The sequence below is a fragment of the Trichechus manatus genome, unplaced genomic scaffold (assembly GCF_000243295.1).
Source record: "Trichechus manatus latirostris isolate Lorelei unplaced genomic scaffold, TriManLat1.0 scaffold00165, whole genome shotgun sequence".
In the NCBI taxonomy this organism is placed as follows: domain Eukaryota; kingdom Metazoa; phylum Chordata; class Mammalia; order Sirenia; family Trichechidae; genus Trichechus; species Trichechus manatus.
Genome location: NW_004444101.1, coordinates 5,069,998 through 5,087,278, shown reverse-complemented (window position 1 = coordinate 5,087,278; position 17,281 = coordinate 5,069,998). Strand labels below are relative to the sequence as shown.

At 53.7% G+C, this 17,281-nt stretch overlaps 1 protein-coding gene across 4 annotated transcripts in view; it reads right to left on the bottom strand.

Annotated features, from left to right (window-relative positions):
- Positions 1 to 17,281, bottom strand: part of PPP1R7 (protein phosphatase 1 regulatory subunit 7) — a 38,967-nt gene that overhangs the window by 16,248 nt on the left and 5,438 nt on the right. For 3 of the 4 annotated variants that reach the window (XR_002825642.1, XM_004386479.3, XM_023740880.1), the window contains exons 3-9: positions 16,032 to 16,087; positions 15,335 to 15,400; positions 14,624 to 14,754; positions 13,776 to 13,938; positions 11,527 to 11,643; positions 10,401 to 10,505; positions 6,162 to 6,248 (exon numbers count right to left, since the gene is read on the bottom strand). Coding sequence is in view for 3 of the 4 variants with exons in the window: in XM_004386479.3 (XP_004386536.1) it covers positions 6,162 to 6,248; positions 10,401 to 10,505; positions 11,527 to 11,643; positions 13,776 to 13,938; positions 14,624 to 14,754; positions 15,335 to 15,400; positions 16,032 to 16,087 (725 nt within the window). In the remaining variant the exon portion in view is untranslated. Of the gene's footprint in view, positions 1 to 3,545; positions 4,344 to 6,161; positions 6,249 to 10,400; positions 10,506 to 11,526; positions 11,644 to 13,775; positions 13,939 to 14,623; positions 14,755 to 15,334; positions 15,401 to 16,031; positions 16,088 to 17,281 lie in introns of those variants that run through there. The other variant, XM_023740882.1, reaches the window with a different exon arrangement.

The following is a 17,281-nucleotide window of genomic DNA, read 5'->3' as shown; positions in this document are numbered from 1 at the left end:
CTGTGGTGGGTCCTGCCACACTCCTGACGGTGGGACAGGGAACAATGCACACACTGTGGTGGGTCCTGCCACACTCCTGACGGTGGGACAGGAAACAACACACACACTGCCGTGGTGGGTCCTGCCACACTCCTGACGGTGGGACAGGAAACAATGCACACACTGCCGTGCTGGGTCCTGCCACAATCCTCAACGAGGGACAGGAAACAACGCACACACTGTGGTGGGTCCTGCCACACTCCTCACGGTGGGACAGGAAACAACGCACACACTGCTGTGGTGGGTGCTGCCCTCAACTCTGGTAACTTTGGGGTCTGTAGTCTTGTCCTCCGCGTGCGGTGGAGGCTGAGGCAGTACAGAGTAGCGTCTTCTGCACCCTGCCACCGTGACACACGTGGTGGCTGCTCACACGTCTTTGTGGAGTAGGAAGAAAAGTCACATGCTCTGAGGCCTGATCCACGGTGTCAGGTTTGCAGAGCTGGAGTGCAAGGAACAGCAGGAGAGCACACGGTGGTGGGCAGCGTTGTCCAGAGTACACGGGCACACCTGTGCAAACATCTGCTGACACGGATGCGGCCCCGCCTGTGCATACGTCTGCTGACACTGGCCCAGCCCCACCCATGCACACATTGCTGGCGTGGACACAGCCCCACCCATGCACACATCTGCTGATGCGGACACGGCCCCACCTGTGCACACATCTGCTGACATGGGCCCGGCCCACCTCCATAGCTGCGGTCCTCACAGTGGTCTTCATGCTAGAGCTCGGTCATCCCTGACTGCTGCCTTGCCCCAGCTGATCTCGATTTCTGGGGCTTCTCCCCAAGTCTCTGGAATTCTCTCTCGTCTTTACACCCCTGCTGTGGCTGCCCTTGTCCGGTCTACACTGTTACCACCTGCGACCCCAGCTTTGTGGTGCTCCGGGTATGGGTGGTGCCGGGCCCCGCTACGGTGTAATGCTTCAGGGGCTTACATGGCCTCACAATCGGAACTCAGCCTCCGTGAAAACACACAAAAGCGGCTGTCTCTCCTCCCCCACATAAGAAAGCTCATTGCTGAGAACTGCGGAACACAGGACAGCACAGGGAAAAGCCCGTGCAGGACCCCGCCGTGCGAGGAAGAGCACCGGCGACGTTTTCTTCAGCCCTCTCTGCAACACTCACATCCCAGCAGGGTTGACACTGCGCGCATATTCCACCTCTGGTTCTTTCAGAACGTAGCGCTCTAAACTTCCTTCCGTTAGAAACAGTACGTGCTCATTATAAAAAACCTCTAAGAACCAAAGAACATAAAAGAAAAAAGAAAAACCAATGCCACCTTCACAATCCAGAGATAAGAAACTCCCATTTTGGCCTATTTCCTTCTGGTCTTTTCTCTACGTGTGCGCCCACGCGCTCTGAGGTTAAGAATACCTTGATCTCACCGTTTTTCATCTGCCTTCTTTTCTCATTAACACTGTTATCCTGAGCATTTTTTGGTAATTGAAGATCTTCTACAGACATCACTGGAAGGCCTCGTTCTATGGTGACAGTATGTTTCAGCACATAGCATATCATTTAATTATTCCCTCAGTTATTAGAAAATTAGGCTATTTCCAAGTTTTTATTACTAAAAATAATTTTGCTGGCTAACCACCTAGAAAAAAAAAATACAGTTCTTTTGCTTCTACCTAACTGGAAAAAAACACAGAAACAAAACCAAAAATGACCAAGTAGAGAAAAGATGTATTTACAAAAAAATAAATAAGTTTTAGAAGAACATCAACTACACGTTCTTTAAAAGCTTAGGGTTTATAACCTTTAATAAACTGACACCGAGAACAGAAAGCTGAGGATTTGTTTGTGTAATAGTTACAACCTCCTTTGTCTGTGCGATAGTTACAGCATCCAAGCGCCATCAAGGAAGGTAATGGCAGTAACACGCCGGAGAGGAGCATGTGCAACACGATGACGGACAAAGGACAAATGACGCGCATATGGAGGGAGCCTTAAAAATCATCGTCAAAGGCAGGCACTGCCAGACCGAAGCTCGCAAAGGGTACAAGAGGCAAGTACAAAGGAAAACTGGCTGACACACAGGAAACAGGGTCAAGCTCATGTGCGATTAAAGTAAGGAGAACGAAAACCAACGGAGCGGCAGGCAGCTGCCGTCTGGCTTAGGAGGCTGCCCTGGGGAGGGGGGAGGACACAGGCCCAGGGACACGGGGTCAGGAGCGGGTGCTGCCCAGCCGCTCACACAGCAGCTCGGGACCGTGTCGTCAGTGTGACTCTGCACCACCTAGTCACCACCCTCCCACTCGGAGCTTACCCTAGAAGTGCAGGTAGGTGTGCAAAAGTGGCGTACAAGCTGCTCCATGCGGGGTGGCATGGAAAAGCAAAACATTTCCATCTAGGGCGAGGCCGGCAAAGCTGTGCGAGGATGGCACAGGCGACGCAATAGACAGATGGAGCCCGCACGATTCCTTCAGCTTAGGCGAGACAGCAGTGTCTGCTGACAGTGAGGCACGCACAGAGGGCCCCCACCCCACAGTGGTGCGGGGAGCTGGACCTCCACAGTCACGGGCATCGACACAGTGCAGGACCGTGACTTGGAGAGAAGGGTCAGGAATGCTCTCCCACCTGACTTTCTGCTCCCCTGGCTACAGCTTCTGGTACGACCAAGTGGAGTGGTCTGCACAACGCCTACCTTCCCTGCTGCCCCAGGGAACAGGTGACGGGGATGACCAGGGAGGGGCCGCTGGCCTCACAGCCGTGCACTGCCCACTCTGCCGGATGTCCCAGCCCCGCCGGCCGCGGTGACAGCACCCTCAGCACCCTGCCCCACCTGCAGTACCGTCAGGCTTGGAAACGTTCAAGTACGGCAGAGGTGACACGCATCACACTCTGAACTGCTCGCTCCTGTCGTTCACCTATTCTTCTATTGGGTGGTTTTCCTGTCACTTTTTAAGAGCTTTTTGTATGTTATAGGAAAAAAATCCTGACTTTTCAGGTGACCACTGGACTTTATCATACAAAATGCTTTTAATTTTTACAAGGGTAAATGTCTAGTTTTTTTCTTTTTTAGCTTCTTATTTTTCAGTCTTGGTTAGGAAGGTCTTCATGAGCCCAAATGTCCAAGACACCTTAAGTCAAAAAAGTAGATTTCAGGGCCGTATATATGATAGGGAGCCCTGGTGGTGCAGTGGTTAAGAGCTTGGCTGCTAACCAAAAGGTCGACAGTTCAAATCCACCAGCCGCTCCTTGGAAACCCTATGAGGTAGTTCTATTTTGTCATATAGGGTCACTGTGAGTCAGAATCGACTCAACGGCAGCAGGTTTGGAGTTTTAGTTATTTATTTATTTTTAACATACTTAAGATAGAGAAGCCCTGGTGGCTCAGTGGTTAAGAGCTTGGCTGCTAACTGAAAGGTTGGTGGTTCAAACCCACCCAGCAGTTCAGCAGGAGAAAGATGTGGCAGTCTACTCCCATAAAGATTTATAGCCTTGGAAACCCTATGGGGCAGTTCTACTGTCCTATAGGGTTATTATGAGTCGGAATCAGCTCTACGGCAACGGGTTTTGGTTTTTGGTTATATAAGATAGGATTCCTCATCTTCGTTTTAAAAAATAGTGTATCTCTATAAATGTTTGAGAGGATATACGTGAAAAAAGACTCTCTCATTTCACCTTTATCATCTGATTTTTTTCCCGTTTTGTAATGAGCAGACATACTTTTAGCATAAAGAAATATAAGAAAGTTACTTCCACCGTGAAAAACAAACCCCGGTCTTTATATATTTTAGTACATAAATCTCTCTCTGCATTTCTCATCATTTGCTTAGATCTTAGATGTGAAATTATGGGTACTTTTAAGGCTCTGCAAATGTCCCACAGAGAATGTGCACTAGGTGTGGTCCTACTGGCTGCTGTGGGGTAACCATCACATTACGGACTAGCTGCAGTCACAGTGTGCTAATATCTGCCAACGTGGCAGACAACACCCACTATCTCATTGTTACACTGTATTTGAAAAAATTATTAATGAGAAACAAAATGTTCTATGTATTTAAAGTAACCATTACTTCTCTCTCTGTGAATCACCTATTCAGTCTCTATACCCAGTTTTCAAATGGCACCTTTGTGTGAACTGTTTTTATCATAAAGACATGAACCCTTGAGATGATATGTTTGATAAGCATGTTTGTCAATGTTAGGTACAGTTGGCCTCCACCCATTTGACCAACCTTCCTTTCCTATTTTCCTTTCCCTCATTCAACCTACCTTGTGTCAGGCACTATTCTTAGACGCTGGTGAGGTAAGAAAGAACAAAACGGACAAAGCTCCTGCCCTCACGAAGCTCACATTCTAGTGCAGGAGGAGACAGACACAAAAATAAACTAAGTGTGCAGGACTTTTGCTTCTGACCATGATAGAGTAACTGGTGCTGGTCTTGCCTTTTTGCTGTAAACAACTGGAAAACAGAACAAAACAGTGATTCCTAGGAACAGACCAGGGGAGCTCTGATTGTGCCGGCCTTCTGTTTGGAGGTACTCTCGCACTGTGAGGGGGAACTCAAACAGAGCCCAGTGGCCACACTGAGTTGAGAAGGTAGAGATTGGAGTTCAGGGAGGCAGAGGCAGTTGGAATTTCTGGACAGGAGTGAGCCATGTAGGAAAAAAGCCCCAGAAATCTCATGGGGTTCCCTTGAGTCTTAGACTGAAAACTACACTGTGCATGTGCAGCGTGACACCCCCGAGGCTGGTCAAGGACACCTGCTAGGGAGCCATGAGCTGGATAATGACCAGGGTTCCTACAGGGTGAGACACGTTTGTGTTCCCACCAACCAGAGTGGAGAGGCCTCATTAAGTACCAGGGACATTCAGTAGACACCTCAGAAGGGTCACTGCTACTAGCTTAGGAGTAGGGCTAAGGTAGCCCTAGAGGATAGGCTACTTCAACTCATCCTAATAAAGCTTAAAACAAGCCTCGAAAGGATCAAACGGTAACTTAACTGTCTGCCAGCACACTTTAAAGGAAAACAACAAAATCCAGACCCTCAAAAATTTAACATACACAATGTCCAACATCTAATAAAAATTACTAGACACGTGATGGGAAGATTTAAAGGAAAACATAATGATTAGAGAACTCATTAATTACAAAAAAGAACCAAATGATTTTTTAGAGTTAAAAAATACACCATTTAAAATAAAAAAAACTCATTACATGGGTTTAACAGCAGACTGGATATTGTATCATAAGAAAAGATCATAACCTTGAACCAACAGAAGTGATGCAAACTGAAGCACAGGAAGATAAAAGTCTGGAAGGTGGAAGTGGGAAAGGGCTTCAGTGACCTAACTAATAATGGACTAACATATGTATAACTGGAGTTTTAGAAAGAAACCGAGGGGAAGAAGGGACAGATAAAATACTTGAGAACATAACTTCTCAAAGTTTTCCACATTTAATGAAAACAGTAAATCGTTAGATCCAAGAAGTTCAATAAACCCTAGCATATCAAAGTAAAGAAAACACACCATATTCAAATTGCTAAAATCCTAACACTGAGGACTTTAACTCTGTGATGGTGATCGTATGCAACCCCTTCAGTGGAGTAGCAAAGACTTCTTTTCACATTGTTTCTCTTTCTACTGGCTCTATACTACTACTCCTAAAAACCACACCTATAGCCAAGAACCAAACACAAATTCCAAGATAGCTAACGGCAGAGGCCTACCCAACACTTCATTCCGTTGTTCTGGGCTACGTCTGCACTGAACGTCCTTGCCCCTTGCCAGGCTTTGAAAACCTTTGAATCATATGGCAATTCTAAGATCTAACCATATATAGACCAGGGCCTTCTCACACTACAGCGTGCACTGTGATCACTAGAATCTTGTTAAAATGCAATTTTGATTCAGCCTGCATCTGGGGTGGGTGAGGTCTGAGATTCTGCTTTTCTAACAAGCTCCTGGTGATGCCGCCCACAGCTGCTGGTCTATAGACCAGGTTCTGAGTGCAAGGTTAATTCCAACACCAAAACAGAACTCAAATCTCATTACGCATCTGATTTAATCAGTGTCAAAGTCTTCAGGACTGGAGATACTCAAATTCACACGTTTTATTCAGTGGGGCCAGTTTAGTCAAAGTGTCATCAATCCCAGCACAGAGTAAACTTACCCAGAATTCCTGCAGCTCTGTTAGATGGCTGATATTTTCAATCTTTTTGATTCTATTTGATGCAAGATCCAACATGGTGAGTTTGTTCTAAAACAAGGAAATAAAAGTTATCCTAGATTACCTCAGTTCAGCAATGACATTGGTGACCATGTACTTAGTGTGGGGTGAGGGCTTGGAGCTGCAAGGGAGCCGCCCTCTCCGCCCTCACAGAACAGCATGCAGACATGAGAACTGCCCACTTCCCGTGGCTCCCTGGGCCCGACTCAGGGTCAGTGCTTACACACACAGCCCTCATGACATCGAGATCATCACTGCTGGGATTCGAAGCTGACACTGTCAGAATCCAGGCCCTGTGCTTCATGATCCCCCATCCAATGCTGCCCCTAGGCCCCAGAGCAGAGTCTCCCCACCTAAAAGCAGAGATGCCTTAGGGGGCTGCAGAGAGGCATGGGGAGGAGGGCAGCTGCAGTAACATCTATTTAGCACTTATCACAAGACAACATCCTACACCAAGGAATCCTCACGATAGTATCCTCTCTTCATTTAGGAACGAGAAGCCAGGGCCGAGGAGGCTAAGGATGGACAAGGTACATGGTGAGAAGGCCAGAGGTGGTGCCCAGACTCCAAGGCCAAGCAGAGAAGAGAAGCGGGCCCTAAGGAAGGTGAAGCTTGTGGTTCCTGTTAGATGGGAAGGTGGCAGGGGAGCTCTGCAGGCAAGGGCACGCTCAGCCCTGCCAGAAGGGCGTCCCAGGGCCTTCCACGCAGCAGGTGTGCTGGGACTTGGGAGTCTGCACTTCGGCCAGAGACACCATTTTGTGTTTAGCAGATGCTGCTCTGACTCTCTCTCCTGAAAATGCCCATCAGATGCCCACTTTCCAATAATGCCAGCTGGGCCTGGCCGGACTTTTCTTTTAAACTTACAGGGTTTCAAGATTTAACAGAAAAATAAGACTGTAGTGATAATGAAGTGTTAAAGCTATGTTACGTTTAATCAAACCAATTGGCAAGTTTCTCCAAAAGAAAAAATTTAAGAGCTGGCTGACAGCCTCCGATAAAAGTTCCCTCCCTTCTTTGTGCCCTCCCTTCTGAGTGAGGGTCCCATTTCCTTTTCCTCACACACTCTTGGAGTTCTGAGTCCAATTCCTCCCAAGCTTTAGGGGAAAGTCAAAATGTCTCAAAGATAAACACAAAGCCCAGACACAAGCATCCGGCCGGCGAGCTGCTGTGGAAGCACTCCTCACGGGCCCGACCCTGGCCCCCCTTGCTCCCCGCCGTGCACACGCTCAGAGGCGCCAGGCACGAGGATCCCACTTTCCCAGCAAGCTACATGGCCACCGTGGCATGCTCTGCGTGGGGCTGAGGGGGCATGTGAACAAGGCAGCTCCTTCCACACTCAGAGAGGACTCAGGCCCACAGAGTGCCAGAAGGCTGCCTGCCTGCAGGACCTCACAGGACTTTCCAGCAAAATGGAGGCTGAGAGAATGGCACAGAAGAGGAGGTGGGGCTGCAGACTGTGGGCAGGCCGAGGATGTGCAGCATTGGCGGCAGAGTGGGGACAAATGGGTCCCTGAAAGCCCACACTCCCCCACCCTCAGCATCTGGCTGGGCTGGCCTCGGTGGCCACGAGGCAGAGCGGAAGGCGGCCAAAGCACACAGTGGGGCCTGAGAGCCAGGGCTGCGCAAGGGAAGCGGTGGCCGCCAGGAATGGCCCCAGACCTGAGCTCACTGACAAACTGGTCAACACTTTCCCACGTCTTAGGGGAGATGCCAACGATATGAGAGCCCGTCTGAAAGCAAACCAGTCAGAACTCCTTAAAGGGAGGGATGGATCGGACAGGTGGGGGGCGAGCATCCCAGCAAGTGTGAGAACACGCCCTGAGGGTACAGTTAGAGCAGTGAGGGGCTGGCTCAGGTGCACAGGCTGCACCCCAGAGAAGGAGGGGCCTGGTCCCCGCAGGCGCTACACAGTACTGCACTGCAGATGACGGAGGCTCACGAGCCCGTCTGCGGGAATGGCGATCACTTAATAAACGCTGCTGGGACACGGCTCAGCCACTGGGGCAAAGACACAGGCACCTCCTCACCTCCCACCACACAGCAAACTTCAGACAAACTAAGCAGGGAACTTAAGAACTGAAACACCTAGAAGAAAACACAGGTGATTCTCTCTAGTTGGAAACAAACCCCAAAGAAATGACTATCACGTTTGACCAGGTGAGCACGAAAGTAACATAAACCCAAACTAAACCCATTGCTGTTGAGTTAATTCCGACTCATAGCGACCCTACAGGACAGAGTAGAACTGCCCCATAGGGTTTCCAAGGCTGTGATCTTTATGGAAGCAGACTGCCTCATCTTTCTACCAAGGAACGGCTGATGGGTTCGAACCGCTGACCTTTCGCTTAGCAGCAGGTGCTTAACCACCGCGCACCAGGGCTCCTTGAGAGCCACAATGGGGATTTTCTGTCTCAGAGCTCAGGAGCGGCCTTGCACTGAGCCATCATGTTCTCCTGCCAGCCAGACTCCAACCACTGCCCTTCTACCGTGAGCAGCCCTCTCCGGGCAGGTGCTCAGGGGTGGCTGTGGACCTGGATGGGGAGGCCAGGGGCGGCGTGCACCCTGCGCTAGCCAGCACGGGCACCTCGGCTGGACCATCTCGGCTTCTGCACAGCCTGCCTACCACACCCCACAGCCTCCGCACTTGTACCGGCTGCCCCAGCCCAGCCTCTAGCGCACAAGCGAAGACCAGGTTTATACAACACACTGGTTCTGTAAACTCTTAATCTGACTGCTGAGCCTGAGGGAGGTGACCCCGCTGCCCATGGCACGTTCTGACTCCTCCAGAGCTCATGCAGACGCTGGTGAGATGAAATTCAGAACCTGGCTTCCCCGGGACACACCACCAACAGCCACTAGGTCCTGGGTTACAGCACAAAGGCCAGAGGGGCCTTCAGTGTGACTGACACGCTGTCACACAACACGAAGTGACCAGGTGGCTGGAGTTGTTGGCAATTAAAGAAAACAAGAGGGAAAAAAACAAGAAAGAGCAAAAGTACTTTACTGATCTGGGAGACAGCACCGGGGGAAGCTGCTCCCTGAGGGTGACGGGGTGCCAGAGACAACCTTGAGGAAACCCCCAGCCACTGCCGGCTAGTGCCCGTGCCCAGGCGAGACTGGGTGGTGGGCGGGCAGGGCGAGAGTGGACAGACTGGCGCAGGGAGGGAAGGGACGTGCATGGCCTGTGGGGTGGGGAGGGTAGGGACGTGCGTGGCCTGCGGGGAGGATAGGGACGTGTGTGGCGCGGGGAGGGTAGGGACGTGTGTGGCGCCGGGAGGGTAGGGACGTGCGGACGTGTGTGGCCCGCGGGGAGGGTAGGGACGTGTGGCGCGCGGGGAGGGTAGGGATGTGCGCGGCCCGCGGGGAGGGTAGGGATGTGTGTGGCCCACGGGGAGGGTAGGGACGTGCGTGGCCCGCGGGGAGGGTAGGGACGTGCGTGGCCCGCGGGGAGGGTAGGGACGTGCGGACGTGCGTGGCCCGCGGGGAGGGGAGGGACGTGCGTGGCCCACAGGGAGGGTAGAGACGTGCGTGGCCCACGAGGAGGGTAGGGACGTGCGTGGCCCGCGGGGAGGGAAGGGACGGGAGGGAAGGGACGTGCGTGGCCCGCGGGGAGGGTAGGGACGTGCATGGCCCACGGGGAGGGTAGGGACGTGTGTGGCCCACGGGGAGGGTAGGGACGTGCGTGGCCAGCGGGAGGGTAGGGACGTGTGCGGCCCGCGGGGAGGGAAGGGACGTGCGCGGCCCGTGGGGAGGGTAGGGACGTGCGCGGCCCATGGGGAGAAGGGTGGTGAGAGGCTGAGAGCACGCTGTTCCGTGCTTGCCTGGGGAGGCGGGGGCTGGGGAGGCACGGGTGGCTGCTGAAGCCAGTGAGCCCTGTGCCCGTGGAGAGGCTGTCTTTTTAATCCTGCAAACTGCCCAGAGCACGGCGGCCGGGGCAGAGGTGCCTCCACATCCACGCAGTTGGGGGAGCACAGGCCAGCAAGGGGCCACCAGGGATGGTGCCGACACCCACGTTCCGCATGTGTGCCAAGCACAGCCCTCCAGTGACGCCCAGGGCGCGCGTGCATGCACTCGAGCTTCCCCAGGTGAGCAGAGAGCACGTGGTGTCCACCACCGAGGGCTCTGCCATCTGCCTGCAGACCAGCCTGGGGGCCACCCGAGATGGACCGCCAGACGTCTTACATTGTTCTCCAGGCCCTCGATGACCTCGATGCCGTTGTGGCTGAGGTAGAGCTCCCGCAGGTTCACCAGGCTCTGCAGCCCCTCGATCTTGGTCAGCCGGTTGCTCTACAAGAGAGAGCCCACAACATCAGGACAGGCGGAGGCCGGGTGACGTGGGCGCTAGGACGCGGGACAGGCGGAGGCCGGGTGACGTGGGCGCTAGGACGCGGGACAGGCGGAGGCCGGGTGACGTGGGCGCTAGGACGCGGGACAGGCGGAGGCCGGGTGACGTGGGCGCTAGGACACGGGACAGGTGGAGGCTGGGTGACGTGGGCTTGGGCGCTAGGACATGGGGCTTCTCGTTGTGCCAAGAACCCTAACAAACGGGCCAAGCTGGGCTGTGTAGACAGAGATGACTAAAACTCCGAGCATGTTGGACTGGGCTAAAATGTACGCGTGAGAGTTCAAGGTCTTATGTAAAAAACACGCTTTTTTAAAGACACACTTGGAAAAGATCTACCTGAGTTAATTTAGTCATTTCAAAACGTCAGGGTCGCTGGATACTTCATAGTACGTTAATTTTCATTTATTTCAGTATATACTGAACTCAAACTAGACTCTAGGAACACGTTTAGAACAAAGAACACAGCCATATGCGAATGAAGCTCGCTTCACCCTGCGTACGTGAGGTCTGCGAAGCCCAACACCTCAGCCCCTTACAGACGGTGAAACAGCTCACTGAGGCTGCACACGCATCAGTGGAAGACAACACCTCTCAGCCACCCTGGCCTGTGCTGGACAGAGTGCCAGGTGGGCTCCTCGGCGCTAGGGGGACGGGAGATGGAGGGGATGGAGCTGGGGGCATGAAGCTCGGGGTGGGTGTGGGCCTCACGTGGGGGGACAGTCAGGGCTTGGGGGGACGGTACTCAGGGGGCTGGGAGCTCAGGGCTCGGGGGGACGGCACCCGGGGTGGGCATACTGCACGTGGTGACCCTGAGGGCCTGGGGGAATGGCACTCGGGGGGCCGGGAGCCCGGAAGCTTGGGATGGGCATGGGACCTGTACGTGCAGGGCAGAACTTGGGGTCGGGGGGGACGGGGCTCAGGGGCCAGGAGCTCGGGGGGACGGCACTTGGGTGAGCATGGTACCTGCATACTGAGGACAGTGAGGCTGGTAAGCGCATCCAGGTTCTGAAGTTTAGTAATTTTGTTTTTCCCCAGAAACAAGCTGTCAAGATTGGTTAATGTGTCGATGTTTTCAATTGCCTGTGAGGAGGACAGAGCACAGTTAGCACTGCATGGCCCACGACCACACCAGGCGAGGAGAGATCCCTGAACAAGGACCCAAAGCTCTCTGGGTTAGCTCTGTGGCCGTGGGCAAGTTATGTTCTGTTGGAAGTTTTCCAGTGAAATCTTCCTTGAAAGCACCGTATGGAAAAACAGAAGGGGGAGGGAGGGTTCCAGCCCCGTCTGCTTGGCCTCCGCTCTTCCCCCAAGCTTTCACAGAGCTCTGGGGTTCCAGGGAACAGTTGGAAAATAAATGAACTAGGTGATTTCTCAGGTCCCTCCTGTTCGAACTTCTGAGCTGACAGGTTATCACACTGCTCGGGGTCTGCTGCTTCCCAGAAGCAGCAGATGCTGGAGGCCCTGAGCCCGGCCTTTAGAATCCTGGTGGCTGCGCCGCCTGCTCCCAGGGGGGTCACCTTCATCCCATGGCTATGGGCTCTGGCCCTCAGCTCCACAGCCCTCTTGGCTGCTCTCCCTGCTGTGAGTGGAGGCACGTCGTCCATGGTGCTCCTCCAGTCAACTGTAGGTTCCACCTGCGCCCCCAGCGCCGTTCCCTGCCTATAGCAGGCTGCTGAATAACACCAGGCCTCAGTCTCCTCCCTCCTCTGAGCCCATAGCTCCTCTAGAACAAGTTACCTTCCAGCATCTGAGCAGCTATGAAGTAACCAGACTAAGCAGGTGCTCGGGAAGCGGGATCCAGCCACACAGGGGGCACACCCCGTCACTCACAGCAGGCACACCAATGGGGTGCCATCTCTGAAGACGAAGAATCGGGGAGGGTGTCCTTAAGCACTAGCACCTGCATTACTCCGTGACGAACCACCTTCCTCCTGGTGGCTGCTCTGCTATTTGCAGCCACAAGACCTCGCACAACAGCCATCAGGAGAGATACCTGTCAAGACCACCTTCCTGGTGTGCATCCCACTCAGCTCTCAGGGGCACAGGTGACAGACCACAGTGCTTCCAGAAGCCAAAAAGGCACTTCAGGAATAAAGAAACACCAGGCTCGGTGACCGCTGGTCCCTCTCGTCATGACCCCTTGGAGGCCAGGAGTGTGGGTCAGGTGGTTTTCTGCTTAGAGATGTCCTAGCTCTGCCTATCCACCACCCGTCTGTCAGTTGGCAGGACAGTGGTGGCCTGTGTGTTGCTGTGACGTTGGGAGCTATGCCACTGGTAGTTCAAAGACCAGCAGGGTCACCCATGGCAGACAGGTTTCAGCAGACCTTCCCGACTAAGACAGACTAGAAAGAAAGTCCTGGCCATCTACTTCCAAAAATCAGCCAATGAAAACTCTATGGATCACAAGAGTCCAATTTGCTGCCAATAATGGGGATGGCTCAGGACTGGGCAGCATTTGTTCTGCTGTGCATGGGGTCACTGAGTCAGGGGCAACCCTTGGTGTCCCCTGCCTGGGCTTTGCCTGACAGACCCATCCCGAAGGTCAGTCCTCCTGTGACCCCTCCCCCGCGCTCCTCCAGCAGACACCCAACTCCCAGCAATCCTAACGTCACTGGGTAGAGGACTTGGTCTTGCTTCTATGGAACACCAGAGAGTTTCTCAGAAATCTCTTCTGTCCATCGGCCTGACGTTTCTGGAGAAGAAGGACAGCATCTGATTCCCCGTGTGGTCTGTGCCGCTGGCATGGTGCTCAGAGGGGACTGTGTCGTGTGTGCGCCAGACGCCAGCTTGTCGACAGTGCCTGGGAAACCCTACCTCGGGGGGGGGGGGCAGGGTGTGAGCCAATACGCACAGGCAAGGGGCAGAGCAGCCTCCATGCAGAGGGCACCTGGGCATGGGCTGCTGGTTTGGGTCAGAGTTTGGGCATGGAGACAGCTAAAGCCTACGTGCAGAAAGGCCAGGCCACGCAGGGGAGCACATCTTACTAATACTGACTTACAGCTATATTTATTTTTTCCTTAAACAAAACAAAAAACCCCAGCAAAATAACTTTCCTGTTCCTGAAAAAAACATCTTCAATACTATAAAAAACATAGGCCCACCAAACATCCTGACCCCCTCCTCACTGGTCCACATTACTGGGCCCAAGCTCCCAGCCCCCGGTGGTGGGCAGCCCCACAGGCCGTGGCCCAGCTGGCACCGCCAGCACTTACCCGGATGCGGTTGGATCCCAGCTCCAACATCTGTAGCTGATGTAAGTTGCTTAAGTTCTCAATTTTACTGATTTTATTGTTGACCAAGAAGAGTTTTTTCAGTTGTGTCAACTTGTCAATCCCTTCAATGTTTCTCAGCAGGTTAAAAGAAATATCTAGAATTCTGGGAACAAGCAAACATTTTTTTTTTTAACGGGCACATTAACACTTAACTTAGCAACGGTGTTCCCCTTGCTGGGTATATACCGCCTGGGCGGCAGACCTGAAGGTGGCCCTCCCACCGCCTGCCCTGTGCTGCACTGTGGGGTCTTGGGCCCCCCAGACCCGCCCCCCACAGCCGTGGCTCCCAGCACTGTCTCCGTGAGGCCTCTGAGGCCAGAACCGCCCTGTCCACATCTGTGTTCACAGCACAGCCTGGCACCGGGCTCAGCACACAGAAGGGATCGAGAAAGTGCTGAATGAAAAAACACGCAAACAAACCAACAAAAAGCAGAGGAGCGGAAGTTCAGGTAAGATGACATCTAGGACCTGACTCCATAAGTCAGAAATGTCACTTATTCCTTTACTTAAAAAAAAGGTACCCAAGGCCAGAAAGGAGGTACTTGATGGGAACTTTTGGACTGACTTTCCCTACCCTGTTGGCACATCCTCCTGGAATCGAGACCAGCCAGCCTCGACTGCATGGCAGGTGGTCGACGTGCTGGAGCCGCCTTGCCCCTGGAGCCCCACACACCCCACACCCATAAACGGGCCGGCCTGGGGGCCGGCACAGAGGTCGTTCAGGGGACAGGGCGGGCCCCCAGTGCTTGTCTCCCCGCCCACCCCGATCTCCTCGGTCCGTGACTCACTCCAGCCCTGTCAGCGCCTCCAGGTTCTCCATCTTCCTGATCTGGTTGTCGTAGAGATCCAGCTCTCGAAGGCTCTGCAGCGCCTCCAGGTTCTCGATGCATTTGATTAAGTTCTGACGGAGGCAGAGAGTCTGGGGACGAGCAGATGGGGCGTGAGAGGACGTCACTGTGGTACAGGGACATGGAACAAACTTTCCTGTGGGGCGCATGACATGCTCACGTGCTTCTTAGGAAGACACTCATGAGCAGAACTGCTCTGGCCCCGCTGATGTTGGCCAGAAACCAAAAGGGGGCCCCACGGGAGGTCCCACATGAGCAGACCTCCGGGTGAGGGATGTGTCTGTCTGTGGCTGGGAGAGTTTGCTGTTTCAGACACAAGGAAGACCCCTCAGGGCCCTTTTTTGAAAAGCTCATTTAACGGGAGTGAGTCATGGACTGTGTGCTTAATTTCAACTCAGGGGCCAGGCGGTTTGCGTCACTGATGACCTGAGCTCAGCTCCGGGGGTGCCCTCTACGGCCCAACTGTGCTATAGTCTACGGTGCTGAGAACAGAAGGCTGGGCAGACACTGCAGCTGCAGGTCAGCACTCACACACAGGAACAGCGACCGTACCACACGTGGATGCGGGATGTCCTTTATGAGCTTGTCTACATAGTGTGATGGACTCATGTGTGACAAGGTCACCTCATGTGAAAGGACAGTCTGACTCACCTTTACTTTCTTCAGCACCTCGAATCCTTCAATCTTTCCAATTCGGTAATGATTCAGATCCACATCCTGGAATGCAGAAGATTCCAGCTCAGCTTCCTAGAGTGAGCTGTCAAAGGAGGCCTGCTGGGGCCGGTCGGGGAGGGAAGCTGCCTGGTGGTCTCTGGTTTAGCCATGATCTGCATTAAGTTTTACGTAAAGATGACCCTCCATGTGAGTGGTGTGCAGACCCTCTCTCCCCCAGACTCCCCTGAGCACACAAGGGAGGCCTGGGTCCGAGGAGATGCACTCCAATCATGTCACTGTCGGTGACCAGCTGTGGGTGCAGGGAAGGCCCCCCATGTGCGCCAAGTCGGTTATAGTGTGACCAATAGTCCGCCCTTCACGACGGCGTCCACGCGCCCTCAACTATTAATGCATGCTCCGATCCAGAGGCTGGAGACTCCACCATTTACAACGTTATCATTCAACCCATAGAACTTGAGACAAAGGTTTAAAAATCATTTCATCTATCACAAAATTCTCAATGGTCAACCTGAAATAGGGTTTCAAGTGCTGGCATTAAAAACAAGGGATGAGACCCTAAGGAGCCTGACCCACTCGGGGGACTGAGACGACCTCACCCAGGAATCACTTACTAATCTGGGAACTTCACAAAACGTAACCTGAGGGCCACGGGGCAGGGGAGCGGCAGCATTACCTCAGCATCTCCGTCTAGGCTGATGGCTTCCATGTCTACAGGCAGCTCTTGTTCCTCTGAAAAGAAAGGAGAGAAAGGTGATCGCTGGCGGCGAGGCGCTGGGGCTGGCCGAGGTCTGGGAGGAGGCCAAGAGAGGATGCACGGCTGACAGAGCAAACACGAGGAGCGCGTGGAGGAGCAGCCACGAGGGTGACACACTGACTCTACGGGGCACGCAGCGGGGTTAACACCCTGCTCCAACAACGGGGGGGGCTGCTGCCAAAGGTCCCCACACTTCCACGTGCTTCTCTGACTTCCCAAGACAGGAGAGGAGATGCAGTTTGGGGCTGCTGGTGGGTGGGGGCGAGGAGGAGGCAGTGCGTGCAGGAAGCACGCCGCCCCCACTGCCTTCTCCAAACTCAGTGCTGCTCAGCGGGCAGCATCCTCCTCCCACACAGGTTATCCTCCTGGTTCACGGCAACACGGCAGGCCATCTGAATACAGATCACACCAGGCCTACCAGGTGTCCTAGGATGCGCCTTCCAGCGCTGTGGAAAGTGGCCCAGCATCACAAACATTTCTTTCTGCATAAAGCAAACAAAACGAAGCACAGCTCCACCGACAGGATCACACAGCCCTGCTGAATAATTTAGATGCAGTCGTGATCGGGAGCCGGTGAGCTAGTTCCGCCAATAAGCCCGCTCAGATTTCCTGAGATGTGCCAGGCCCATCGAGTCAGTGTGGTCCTCCCGGGCCGGCTGGGGCTGGCAGGAGAGCCTAGGGAGCTGGCAGCCTCGCACTAGCAGTCTCCCCCCGCCTTTTCATTTCTTCGGAACCTGTGTGAGCATCTGCCTCTAAAAGGACCAGACGAACAAAAACCCCAAACGCCAAACCTCGCAGAGCCAACTACACACTTTAAAGACTAACAGCCATTCCCTGAGATCATCAAATAGCCAGTCACTGCTCGCATCTCCCCAGCTGTCTCATCAACTGTTCCCCGAGTTTTCCTGAACTAGGGTCCAAATAAGGGCCTAGACTGTGCCTAGACGCTATTTCTCCTAAATCCCGTCCCCTTGCGACTTTCTGATGAAGCAGTGCTGGTCTCGCAGCGCCTTCCTGGCCTGGACTCTGGGTGATGTGCACAGGGTGGTCTTTACCAGGCGCCCCCTCTCCGCCTTGCCAGTGGTTGTCCCCGTCTGTATTTACCAGGCACCTCCTGCCCTCCTGGCCAGTGGTTGTCCCCGTCTGTATTTACCAGGCGCCCCCTCCCC